At 37.2% G+C, this 14,163-nt stretch overlaps 1 protein-coding gene across 1 annotated transcript in view; it reads left to right on the forward strand.

The window, feature by feature from the left end:
• Positions 1–128: 128 nt before the first annotated feature.
• Positions 129–14,163, forward strand: part of LOC138324295 (polycystin-1-like protein 2) — a 28,953-nt gene continuing 14,918 nt past the window's right edge. The window contains exons 1-20 of the mRNA XM_069269376.1: positions 129–150; positions 430–546; positions 2,803–2,925; positions 3,043–3,162; positions 3,501–3,617; positions 3,751–3,867; positions 4,159–4,284; positions 4,769–4,885; positions 6,263–6,382; positions 6,875–7,002; positions 7,652–7,868; positions 8,059–8,208; positions 8,371–8,581; positions 8,909–11,542; positions 11,808–11,983; positions 12,178–12,348; positions 12,512–12,771; positions 12,898–13,056; positions 13,301–13,516; positions 14,024–14,152. Coding sequence (XP_069125477.1) covers positions 129–150; positions 430–546; positions 2,803–2,925; positions 3,043–3,162; positions 3,501–3,617; positions 3,751–3,867; positions 4,159–4,284; positions 4,769–4,885; positions 6,263–6,382; positions 6,875–7,002; positions 7,652–7,868; positions 8,059–8,208; positions 8,371–8,581; positions 8,909–11,542; positions 11,808–11,983; positions 12,178–12,348; positions 12,512–12,771; positions 12,898–13,056; positions 13,301–13,516; positions 14,024–14,152 — 5,430 coding nt within the window. The remainder of the gene's footprint in view (positions 151–429; positions 547–2,802; positions 2,926–3,042; positions 3,163–3,500; positions 3,618–3,750; positions 3,868–4,158; positions 4,285–4,768; positions 4,886–6,262; positions 6,383–6,874; positions 7,003–7,651; positions 7,869–8,058; positions 8,209–8,370; positions 8,582–8,908; positions 11,543–11,807; positions 11,984–12,177; positions 12,349–12,511; positions 12,772–12,897; positions 13,057–13,300; positions 13,517–14,023; positions 14,153–14,163) is intronic.

Raw genomic sequence — 14,163 nt, forward strand, 5'->3', positions numbered from 1 at the left:
ATTTAGACTAGATAACATTATATCGTGACACAGACGTCAACGAATGCTTGGGAAGCCCATGTGGAGATCATGCTCAGTGTTACAACTCTCCTGGTAGCTACGAGTGTGTTTGTAATCCGGGCTACACGATGGTCGACGGTGGATGTACAGGTAGGTTCCTGGTAAATAGTAGTTATAAAGATGTTATATCTGCAATCATAGTGTACTAGTTTACCAAACAAGTTGTTGCAGATTTGCTTCATCGAGGATTGCAAGATTTAGTTTTTTGGCTAGTTTTGACTTAACAATAGGTTACAATATATCTCTTTTGTTCAGAACAGCAATATAAAAAGAAAGAAAACCAACGACGTCAACATTATATCAATGCACGATGAGATGAAATTACTGGATTTATTGAAATTACAATTTGTATCATGATTATGTTTATAGATAAAAACGAGTGTCTGAGCTTCCCGTGCCATGGTAACGCTCACTGTAACAACACAAACGGAAGCTACACTTGTACCTGTTTCGACGGTTTCGTCAGTGTTGGTGACACATGCGAAGGTGTGTACAATCTTCCGTATACTTTATAGCCTTTTATTAGGTCTCATAGGTCTCAAGTAACCTATTCTAATCGCCTTTTGTCCGTCGTCGTGCGTCGTCCGTCGTCCGTCGTGCGTCGTATGTCCGTAAACAATTTGCATTTTCGACTTCTTCTCCAAAACTGCTGAAGCAAATTCAATGAAATTTTGTACTAACCTTCTTAGGCATAAGGCCAATCAAAAATGTGAATTATATGGCCCCCACCTCCCAGGGGGCTGTGGGAGGGGCCAAAAGGGGTTAAATTGACTAAAATTTAAAAAAATCTTCTTCTCCACTCACAGATGTGGTAGAATCAAATACTCTTCATAGATAGAAAGGTCTTAAGGTCCTTTACAAAAATTGTGAATTATATGACCCTGGGGTCTCTAGTTTCCCCCTGGGGAGGGGGTTAAGTTTACTATAGTTTATATTGGAAAAACACATTTTTGCGCATTATTTGGTCATTTGTAATAGGAATTTGTCAGAATTATCAGTATGAGATGGCCATTTAATCCTATTAACAAATTTTCTATGACTGACCCCCAGGGGCCTTAGGGGCAGGGTCAAATAGGCTAAAACTTCAAAAATTTTCTTCTGAAATTCTGGAAATGGTAGAATCAAATACTTTTCCTAAATAGAAAGGTCTTAAGGTCCCTTACAAAAACTGTGAATTATATGACCCTGGGGTCTCACGTTTCCCCCTGAGGAGGGGGTCAAGTTTACTATAGTTTATATTGGGAAAACATATTTTTGCGCATGTTTTGCTCAATTTTCATTGGAAACGAGTCAAACTTGGTTAGAATTATTATCCTATTTTAATATCACATCCACATTGGTCCTGGCCGACCCCCCTGGGGGCAGAGGGGCGGGGCTAAAAAGGGGTTAAATAGGCTAAAACTTCAAAAATCTTCTTCTGAAATTCTGGAAATGGTAGAACCAAATACTTTTCATAAATAGAAAGGTCTTAAGGTCCCTTACAAAAATTGTGAATTATATGACCCTGGGGTCTCACGTTTCCCCCTGGGGAGGGGGTCAAGTTTACTATAGTTTATATAGAGAAAACACATTTATGAGCATTTGTTGCTCAATTATCATTGGAAACGAGTCAAACTTGGTTAGAATTATTAGCCTGAGATAGCATTTTAATATCATATCCATATTAGTCCAGGCCGACCCCAATGGGGCAGAGGGGCGGGGCCAAAAAAGGTCAAATAGGCTAAAACTTCAAAAATATTCTTTTAAAATTCTGGAAATGGTACAATCAAATACACTTTATAGATGAAAAGGTCTTAAAGTTTGTTTATAAAAATTGTAAATTATATGACCCTGGGGTCTCACATTTCCCTTTGGGGAGGGGGTCAAGTTTACTACAGTTTATATAGGAAAAACACATTTATGAGCATTTTTTGCTCAATTTTCATAGGAATTGAGTCAAACTTGGTTAGAATTATTAGCCTGAGATAGCATTTTAACATCATATCCACATTGGTCCTGGCCGACCCCCTGGGGGCAGAGGGGCGGGGCTAAAAAAGGGTCAAATAGGTTAAAACTTCAAAAATCTTCTAAAATTCTGGATATAGTACAATCAAATTATTATAGATAGAAAGGTCTTAAGGGGTTTTATAAAAATTGTGAATTATATGACCTTGGGGTCTCACGTTACCCCCTGGGGAGGGGTCAAGTTAACTTTAGTTTATATAGGAAAAACATATTTATGAACATTATTTGCCCAATTTTCGTAGGAAATTAGTCAAACTTGATTAGAATTATTAGCCTAAGATATAGCATTTTAACATCCATATCCGTCCTTGATGACCCTCTGGGGGACCAGAGGGGCAATTAAAATTAAAAAAAAAATACCTCTCAGTTCACAGGTTTGATGGAAGCAAATACTCTTCATTGTCTAAAAAGTCAAATTTATAAATCACTGACCAACTTCAAGGCCCAGTATATAGTGTTTATATGTCTTTAATTTTTTCATTATTTGTTTCATCATATATTCTAACTCAGGTGACCGTTAAGGCCCATGGGCCTCTTGTTACACGTACTTTGTAGCCTTTATGACAAATCTTATTCATTTTATTAAGAAATTAAATTGATCATATTTCTACGGAAGAATATCATAGGACAGCTTCCTTCGAAAAGGTGAACAGAGACCGTTTGAAAGAGAACATATAATAACAATGGGACGCTTTATGATTTTATAAGTGCTATTTTCATATGTTTGATATATTTTAGACATTAACGAATGCGAAGTTAATCCAGGCACCTGTCCTGCTAGCTCGGACTGTGTGAACATTGACGGTGGACATCTGTGTGTTTGTCTGACTGGCTACAACAAGGTCAATGACATATGTGAAGGTAAGATATCATCACCTTCTTTCATTTCACCTTTGTTGTTGATATGGTGCGATCTCACATTTTCTAAACTTCTTTTTGTTTTCTGTTATATTATGTTAACTGTTATGCCATTTTCAGACGTGAACGAGTGCAAAACACCAGGGATATGTCATTCTAATTCTCAATGCAGTAACACAGATGGTAGTTACAGTTGTGTGTGTGAAGAGGGCTTCTTGGACCGATCCACTTACTGCGAAGGTTGGTATACATTAAAACACGTTTATAACGCTTACAACGAATTCATGATTATCACGTAGTAATTTTCATTCCCCTTCAACTACAATTTAGAGTTATTCGATACTTGTATATCAGACCAGAATGTGCAAACTAAGCCTTAGCCAACAGTCTCTTTCATTTTCAAAATATTTATCTAAGTATCTTTGATAGGCATTGAACCACATATCTATAACCATGATGTAGAGGTTCACTTTAAAGTGCAATTGATATTTTTGTTTGTCTCAAACCATGTCAAGTTCTTTACAATAATTACAAACTGTATTTTCTTTCGATTGGGTTTCTTTGTTTAAATTGTTTAGATATAAATGAATGTCTATCTGGTGTGTGTGGAGAGAATGCAGACTGTCTCAACACAAAGGGAAGCTACCAGTGTTCGTGTACACCTGGCTATACCAGCATCAATAACAACTGTCAAGGTATTTATAAATTTTTACCTAATCCAAAACATAAAAGCATAACCATTTATGATAGTTAATTCATTTTCTTTATTATTTTGTCTTCAGACCCTTAATGATGATCTGTTCTAGATATACATTGTCTTATTTTCAGATATCAATGAGTGTCTGTATGGAGTGTGTTCATCTAACGCTAACTGTACCAACATACCTGGTAGTTATACCTGTACTTGCCATACAGGCTATATCGATATAGGAACGGAATGTGAAGGTCTGTATACTTTTTGTAAAAAACTTTTTGTATAAAATATCTGAATGAGATAGTATATATATTGAAGATGTCTTTGATTTATTCTTAATGCCCAGTTTGTTACACGAGTTGACTCTCCTCATTTGAGTTATCTATCTTAATAGGGTTTTCTTTCCTTTATTAAAGTGATCTCCCTTTAATTGGGTTATCTATCATTATTAATCTTTAATATGGGTTTCTTTCCTTTATCAAAGTTATCTCACCTTAACTGGGTTATCGATCCTTAAAAAGATATCCTCCTTTAAATTTCAGATATAAACGAGTGTAACGATGATCCTCCCCCGTGTCCTAGTAATTCAGCATGTGACAATACGGCGGGTAGCTACACTTGTACATGTGACACTGGTTATGTAATGGTGGATAGCGGGTCTTGTAATGGTATGTCATACATATTGGATTGTAAAACACGTCTTGTGTATTGAAGTAATGTTAAGGTAGATAATGCAGCTGTTAAACTATAGTGAACATATATCCATGCATACAAGTGTAGAACGAATGTATGCTTTATCCTTCAAACCATGCCATGCACACCATACTGCATGGGTGAAATATACTTGGTTACTTTGATTCTTTCATCCAGAAATATCTTACGGGGGAAGAAACTGTCTTGAATATCCCAGAAAACGAATTGTAGAATATTATGTTACAAGCTTCATGATTGAGATCTTGGTTCCGATGACAAGATTTACGATTTGGAATAGTTTTTTCTTCAAGCAAAAGAACATTTACACTTCCAATGGACATATTATACGAATTTTATTTCGTCTGTATTATGTTGTCGGATGTGATTTAAACGTGGGTCTGACTTTCCGCATCCAATACACTAAATTACCCTAAAACACGTCTTTATCTGTTTATGTAGATGTAAATGAATGCCTGTGGTCACCTTGTATGGACTTTGCCACCTGTACCAATACTCTGGGTAGTTACCAGTGTTTATGTCTCCCTGGCTTCAGGATGGACGGCAATACTTGCGTCGGTACGTATATATCATTGGTATTAAAAACAAGTGTCCATTATGTTAACTTTTTGTGTGTTCATACATCATTAATTAAAACATAGTCGTGATTTCATCTATTGTTGTTTCTGTACTTTAACTCCCGAATTATCGGACCATTACCAATAACTGTCCTATACGTTACCTTTTACTGTCTTATATGTGACTCTAATATAAGAGTTACACAATACGGCTGAGTATATGTCTCCGGGCACAATCCCATAATTATGTTTACACACAACACACAACCTGCCGAAATATTCTATTATTTTTTAATCCAAATTACGAAAAAAATCCCATACAGTGAATATGAAGAGAATTCAATCCTCTATTGATGCGGAATTAAACACATCCACATAATGTCTGTATATATCCCATATAGAGTTTTCCACCTTATAATGAATTCACCATTTAACACTTATCTACAGCATTAACTCCAATTTCTGCTTTCTGAAACCTTCTTGTTTTTGTACACCACTTTTGAATTTCCAAATCATCTACTCTGTAGTTTTACACTTATTTTGGTGTTGTTTCAACAACATTTCAGAATTTCACCTAAATCCCATTGGCTTGTTGAATACAATTGCACATGGTATAAATAAATCCAAAATTGTCCCTAAAGAAGTCGAAATTTTAAATCCTCTGAATTCAATGAAAGTTCTGGGGACACAGACTGTTTTCTACTGGCCTAAAATCACTGTTAAATGCGATTATTTTAGCAATTAAGACGCTTTCAAAAAACGTCTGAATTGCAAGTCTAGTTTCATATGTCATTTCTTTACCACATCAGACATTGGAAGGAAATGTTCTTTTAGCAATAAAAGTTACTAAAGCCATCTTAATATATCATTTGAATTGAGAAAGTAATATCCCTCCATCACTGTTGGCAGACTTGGTGAAAATGAATTTACAGACAGTTGTCCAACCAAAAAGCATGATTCATGCATTCTGTTCATGAATGCTATTCATCACATATAACACAGGCAAAGGTAATTCTATGTTGCCATTGTCTATATCGGATTTATCTTGGTTGAATGCACGTTGATACAGTTACCTGAGCTCATACACAAAGGCAAAAATGGCTTATTTTAGAAATAAAAATGTACTTTATTAACACAAAGACTCGCTATGTTTTAAGTTAGAGATAAGCCTCAAACTGTACAATATGTGGGAGACAGGACAGATCCCGGCTCTGACGGGCCTTGATACAGTTCTCTCTCCCACATATTGTACAGTTTTCGGCTTATCTCCATAACATACTAGAATGAAATCAATACTGTATCTTACTTAATCTTTCACCAATCTAAAATATCAAATCATTGTATTAACTTACCAAACATGACGTGGTTTACTTTTCAGATATCAACGAATGCACTAGTGGTCCATGCCCGAGTCATTCAAAATGTCAGAATATCCTTGGCAATTACACTTGCGTTTGTGAAAATGGATTTTACCAGAAATCACCTTACGAATGTCTAGGTAATATCACTTTCTGTTTAACTTATCAACAGTAGTTCTTTATGTCAACTAAATTCAGATACCTTTCATGAATTCGTTGAAAGTTACAATGAGGAATTTTAGTGGGTTTTTTCTCCATCAATTTCGCTGTAATGTTATTTAAAGATTTTAAAACTTTTATTTTCAAACCAAGTTGGCCCCATCATCATAACACCGAGTTACAGTTAGCTAAATAACACTTTGGTATGGGTTTAAAGCATTTTATTGCGTTGTTTGTTCTTTCAAAACTTGTCTGATACATTGTATAGAAGTTGTGAGAACATACATTGATATAATTTCTTTTTAGTTCTGAAACCTGTAATCTATTGCAAAAAACATTGTTTCAGGATATTTTATGATGAAACGTGGAATCATTATTTATCAAATAGTAAGTTAGACATAATTGTCACATACAAAACCATTTCTTGTTAAATTGCACTTGTTATACAAACATTGTATGATTTTATTTGACAGATGCCAGAGTATTTAACACTACAATACGAGTACTGAAGGTGAATGACAGTGACGCTGTTTTCACGGATGAGTTAACTGATGCTGGCTCTCAACTATACACGGCAATGACGTTCTCCTACACTGCGTCGGTAGGTGTATTATGTTTTATCAGATAGAGTTGTATCCCTTTGTGCCACTCTATCAAATATACGTTATCAATCTGTCCCTGTGTGCATTGCGTTCCTCATCTCTGTAAACGACCCACAGTAATTTTAAGATTCTTGAAAAACATATTTGGAACGCATACTTCTTTCTTTGATAAATATTCTAAGTTTCCATTTGTATCATTTGCCTTTAAAAGACTGCTAGTTCTGACAGGAGATAATTATATCATTCAAAAATAACCAAACAACTATTTTGTGAGTACACAAAATTTACTTGTAAGCAAATAGTCACGATTTGCATACGACGACCGCCGTTTTAAAAACATTCACTGCGACGTCATATATAAAGAAATGCCATGTATGAAACAATCGTCACGACGGAATATCCTGTGACCCTAGTCACCAGAAGCCAGTCCGTGAGCCGTTGATAGGGGTTAATGTGGGACCGCAATGAACCCCGGGAGAGATTGATACATTGTTTATTGTGTCCTTGCTATGTGAAATTATGAATAATTCAATGAATCAAAAAAGACAAAAGAGGTACGGAATTATCTTAAAACTTCTTCTTTGTTCATTCGTAACCAAATTATAAGAAATGATGACATTTGTAATGTTTCGTTATTATTTATGATAGGTTGCCAGGATTTTCTCCGATTCTGGATTCGGAGACAATTATCTTGGAACATCGATAGGTGGATATGCCGACGGAAGTATCATTATAGTGTCCAGCGTGTACTTCCACGTTGACAGTACGGCTCAGGAGACAGACATTGTGGATTCTCTGGAATCAGGGATCCCTGTTTTAAGATCAGAGGGACTCGAGGTTCTACCCGAAGACATATCCGTAATAGGTAAGCTGTTCATTTGAATATTTCCTGGCTAGTTCAAGCATATTACTAATATCCTTTCACCTCTGAATTTCTAAACCAACTTGGGTAGTAGTCGACATGTTCTTTAAATATCTGAAGCATTGCATTATGAATGATACGGAATGCATGTGTCAGATCAAATGTTGTAAAAAGGGTGTTGCTTTACTGACAGCCATAAACGAGTGTGACGATGAGGATTGGAACAGTTGTTCATCTTACTCCACGTGTACCCAGACCTCTGGTGTATATACTTGTTCGTGCTTTACTGGCTACATGGACATTGGAGTGGGTGATGACCAGCCACCCGGAACGGCATGTGCAGGTATTCGTTACTCTTATTACTCAGCATTCATTCAACATATTTATTTGTGTTCAAACCACTTTGGTTGCAAACGGAAAAAATATTTCTATACGATAGTGTAAACTAATGATAAAAAAGTGAGGTTTCAGTCGTTGGTATTTAAACATGATATTTGTTTTTTAGTCATTAACGAGAACAATCAGGATCCGATCACAGGGTTTACAGCCTCCACTGAGTTCAGTTTCTATCGAGTGGGAGATTCGGTGGTGTTCACTTTACAACTGACCAGGGGCTCGCACGTCAAATACACTGCTAACTACGGTGATGGGGGAATGGTAGTCGTGGAGGATCCAGAGAGCCTTGCTTTTCTTTCTCCAGTCACAATTACTCACAGGTGAAACATTAGCAGAGTTCATCTCATACCGTATTGTATGTAACGTTTTTTCTCTTCCTTAAAATTGTCCGAGTTTCGTATCCATTATTGGTTAACACGACTATAAATATAAATTTGAAGATGCAGAAATCAAAAATTTAACAGCTAGGGTCATTTTAGGACGGCTTCTCTTGTATGCAACATGTTGCGTGTGTGGATGTCTGTATGTTTTGGGAGGCTTCGATATATTCAAATTGTGTGTCCTTTGACACTTGGACTCTTGACCTTTTTATAATGAGTGTGATGTTGTATTAAATAGAACAGTAATAACAGTTATTTATTTTCCAGTTATTCTGTCGCCGGGAATTATACTGTCACAATATCTGCTGACAACACTGTTTCTCAGGATACGGTCAGTCATCAAGTGTTTGTTCAAGACTCTATCGAAAACTTCCTTTTGGACTGCAAAGAGACGAACCTAAATTACCCGGGAGATATAGCGTTCTTAATCACATCCAATTCTTTGACACCGTTTGCAAATATCCACATAGACTGTGAGTTTGGTGATGGAAACGTTGTTTACGAATACGTCGGTGACACGCAATACAATTCGAACTTCACCTTTACCCACACCTTCAATCCGGGGGTTTACCAGACGACTGTAAACATATCAAACATGGTCAGTTTCCTTATCGCGAAGAAAACCTTCATTATTGAGGAGCCTATTTCTGGTTTAAGTGTCGCCAGCAGTAAAAACGTGATCACCAAAGGAACGGAAATAGTTCTTACAATACGTACACTAACGGGATCGAACATATCACTGAATGTTGATTTCGGAAATAACCAGAGTTCTTCCCTCTCTCTGAACAACATCCGACGTGGGCAGTCATCTGTCCATATCCCTTTAACTTATACGAAAGTGGATACCTATATGGTAACCGTTGTCGCTAAAAATGTCAATTCTACTCAGACAGCGGTGTCTCCTTTCATTTTCGTACAGAATCCCGTGAGGGACATTGTACTTGAGGTATTTAATCCACTTGTATTGTCTCCCCCTGGAGATGTTTATTCCGAACTTTCATTTACCGGAGGTGAAGATCCACCATCTCACATGGTGTGTTTGATAATGCTTAATAACACCTACGCCTCCAGTGTCTACATTGAAATTATGGACAACTCATTCCCAACCTACCTAAATACTTCCTGGGACAATGTGGGCTCAGTCGGAGATATAGAAATGTTTGTCAACTGTTCCAACAAGTTGAATTCAGTGCTGTTGATTAACTGGATTACCATTCAAAGAAAAATAGAAGGAATGTCAATCAATGCAAACAAATTGTACATACCTGTCAACGGTCAGGTGAATTTTGATTTCTATGTCGAAGTTGGATCACATGCCAAATACGAAATATCTTTCAAAGATGGACACGTGCTCTCTGGGTCCTTGGAGCAAGATATATTCTACAATAAACAGATTCCCAACACACATACCTTTCAACAGAAAGGGTTATACGATGTGACCTTCACGGTCCGAAACGCTGTATGGACAGCCAAAGCTAACCTAGAAATATGGGTACTGACCGAGGTCAAGGGCCTTGCCTTTGTGAGGTATTATGCAATGTCTGATAGGTTTGACCTGCCTAACTACGGACACGGAGGCAGAAGTAACATATTTCCACTCGAGAGGGATATCATTATCAACGCCTCTGTATCTAGTGGTAACAATCTCATGTTCGATTTGATATGCGGTGACGGTGTCACCTTAACAAGCACCGACGAAGTTATGAGGCGAAAGTTTGATAATCCAGGCACTTACAGCATCAAACTCAATGCTTCAAACCAGCTGTTTTATGACATAGCTGAGGATACCATCACCTTACAACAGATAGTGCAGATCCATACCATAAGTAACAATGGACCGTCTGACGCCTATGAGACGATAACGTACGTTTTGGAACTAGCACGTCCAGGAACGAATTCATGCTTTATCTGGGATATGGGGGACGGTTCACAAGAAACTATATACGGAGAGAGTTTATGTGAAGATATCGCTAGAACAAATAAATATATTTATGCTAATTGGTTGCCAACTGGTGTTTTGGAACATTCTCATATGTACCGAACTAATGGTACCTTCACGGTAAATGTGACAGGTTTTAATACGGTGTCGTCTCAGACAGTCACTGACTTATCAATTGTCACTGGTATAAGTTGTTTTTACCCTAAGGTACATATAGAAGGAGGAGGACAGCAGATAGATCTTCCCGTCCATTACTATAGATCCGATCGAATCATTCTCGAAAGCACGGCAGAAGTGAACTGCAAGGCTTCACAGGAAGTCAGTTATGAATGGAAAATTTACAAGATCGATGAAGGAAAGACGTATTTGGACTACATCTTTAACGAGTATCATGCACCTCTTGTGGCCACTGATCGCTTCAGAATATTGTTACCGCCTAGCACCTTTGTAGCCGGTCACTATAAAATTGAATCAAACGTATCGATGTTTGAGATCCACGGCCTCTCCTCTGTCCACTTCACATACCTGAATATCACCCAAACGCCTCTGTTCACCAGTTTCGTAGGAGGTATCATGAGAAGTATTGGGTTTAACACAGAATTTGACATGGACGCATTGACAGATTCATACGACCCGGACGTTCTTGATACTACTAATAAAACAGGGTTAACATTTTCATGGAGGTGTCGTCTGGCACACGAAGTCTTCCCCACTGGTAGTTTACCGACTATTGAGATCCCGACCACTGAAGAGAGACAAAATATGACCTGGGGAGAGGGTTGTTTTGGAACTGGAATCGGGAACTTAGATATAGAGACTGGCATATTCTCCTTGGATTCATTTTTATTTCAGCCCAAATCTGAAAATGTATTTGAGGTAGTTGTACGGAAGGATGAACGAACATCGATAACACAGCAAACGTTAGTTGTGGTAGACGGAGAACCGAAACAGTTACATATCAAGTAAGTTCAAATTAGTATCACAATTCTGTTAAAACACTAATGTTATTAGTATGTGATGTGAGGAGTCGTTACATATATATGAATATGCTTTATTTATAAAGAATTGTTCTTCGCGCAAGAAAAAAAGGCGCCGAACACTTAATTTTGAAAAATAACTTATTTTCTACTTTAGTGTGTTACAATGGAGAAATGCCATTAAATTGCAAACTTACTTGTAAATACAATTGAATTGGCCTGGATTTTAACCTGAATACTTTATTTGTAGATGTGAAATCAACTGTAACTCAAAAATGAATCCTTCGGGTGAATTTCTTCTACTCGGAAGTTGTCGGGACTGTACTCCATTTGATACGATACACTATAAATGGTCGCTATTCCTACAAAACTTAACAACATTGGCATTTGAAGAGGTCGTCGAACTTCCCGACTTTGCAGTGGCAGGTAGGTTTTGACGGTTATTAAACTTTAATCAAATTTAAGTATTCCTTTTCGACGATATCCGACCTAGCCTTGAAGTTTCACTTCAAAAGTATATCTTTGAACTGTATATCAAAATTAAGATGTTTCAATCTTGGTTTCATTTTATATGTTCACAATCTGATTGAGATGATACATTTTACCTTTTTTCTCTACAGACATATCAAGTTCTGTTTTGGTTTTGAAACCGGCGACGTTGACAGGAGGCAGAAAATATCGTCTAAAACTGGAGGCACAGATCCATGGATACGCCGATTCTTTCACTGTGTACGAGTTTGTCACCAACCTCCCACCATACGGTGGTATGTGTAGTGTCATACCCGAGAAAGGTACTTATTAGATCAATGTTATATCCACTATCTTCTTTAGAAAGCAATGCTGCTAAAAATGTTTAGTGATAAGTTGAAAACAAATTAATTTTTGGAATATGGCAACTGACTACGGCAATAAAATATGCGTCTAACAAATGCATCTCTTTGATGATATTAACAGGTTTTGCTCTGGAGACAACTTTCACGATTGCATGTCACGGTTGGAAGAATCATGGTGAGGATCAGGAAAACTTGGAATATACATTTTGGTTGAGTCCTCTGGATAGTAACCACAATCAGCTGGTGTTCTATGGCCGACAGCCTTACACACCGGACTCGCAGTTTCCACTGGGACCCAGTAAACATAACTACACTATCGACATCATCGTCAGAATCCAAAACCCGATCGGAGAATATATTGAAACCCCATTGGAGGTTCAGGTATTATGTGTATTACTCTGTTATCAATACCGTCACAGTTTTATGATATCTTATTTGAATGTGACTGAAAGTTAAGACTTTTCTTCAACGCGAATGAGCTACTTAAATGTGTCCGTATATTTGAAGGTAATGAACCCAACAAAAGATGAAGATGTAGATTCCCTGATTACACTTGCGTCTGGTGAAAACAACGAAATATCTAATTTACTCTTATCTGGCAAGAGTCAGGAGGCCAAACAGTTGATCGTAGCAATGGTTTCTTTGATCAATGATTCTCCGCTGAATGTGAGTATATATATATTATTTTATTACTTTCATATCAAAGATTTTATTTCTAAAATGCATTTCGCTAACAATCTATTCATTTCAAGCTGTTACGCCATTTGTCAACGAATATCTAAAGTAAAACAAAAACTTTTAAACGCAAAATTGGCGATGACAATGGCGTGTATTTCAATATAAGAATAGAACGTTTGAGAACACTGAATACCGAGTGATTTCAGATTTATCATTAGTATATTGTTTATAGTTCGCGGGAGATCCTCTCACGGTATTAGGGGCGTCTACAACAGTACAAATGTGGGATAATACTACGTTTCCGAACACAACAACAATGGAAACCACCACAACCGCCAGTCGCACCACTACAACAGGTACGACCACTGTTCCTACAACAGTCGACCCAGTCCAAGCCGAGGAAGACAGACTCAAAAAGGAACAAGAGGAGAAAGCAAAACGAATTCAGGTAACTTTTAAAGGAGGCGATTAACTTTTAGCACTTTAACTGAGAATGTATCGGTGTCGTTAAAAGTTTCATATATATAATAATCGAAGACTAGGTACAATATTAATTTTTGTTTCAATATTCCCAGTGGTTACCATGAAACTCTATTTTCTAAATGATTTTCAAAGAGACAAGAGATTAACACGTTTCAGACCTTTAGGGTATTGAACAACTATTTTACACGGTTCAATTAGATAACCGATTCTGTGGTCTAGGAATACGTGTGCGTACTTAAACACGCACTTGTACTAGTGAATCTGCTGTGAACAGACTATGTTTGCAATTTGGCTACATGGAAATATAAAATGTCTGGTGGGCGTTAGGGATATTAAATTAAGAAATATTGATGATGTGGCCAAAAAGAATAAAAACAAAAGTTCTAACCTGAATCAATAAAAAAGGAATAAAATGAACCAATAATTTTCCAAAGTATTAAACTTACAAAATATAACTTGATGTTTTGTCCAGTTTCGTGAGGTGCTGGCCACCACTCTGACGGAACAGACAGACTCACTGACCATTAACTCACTACAGCAGACGGCGATGTGTTTTGCTGTGGTCACTCACGAGCCGGGTGAACTCTCCGATAACACACAGGTACGAATCTT

The sequence above is a fragment of the Argopecten irradians genome, chromosome 5, assembly GCF_041381155.1.
Source record: "Argopecten irradians isolate NY chromosome 5, Ai_NY, whole genome shotgun sequence".
In the NCBI taxonomy this organism is placed as follows: domain Eukaryota; kingdom Metazoa; phylum Mollusca; class Bivalvia; order Pectinida; family Pectinidae; genus Argopecten; species Argopecten irradians.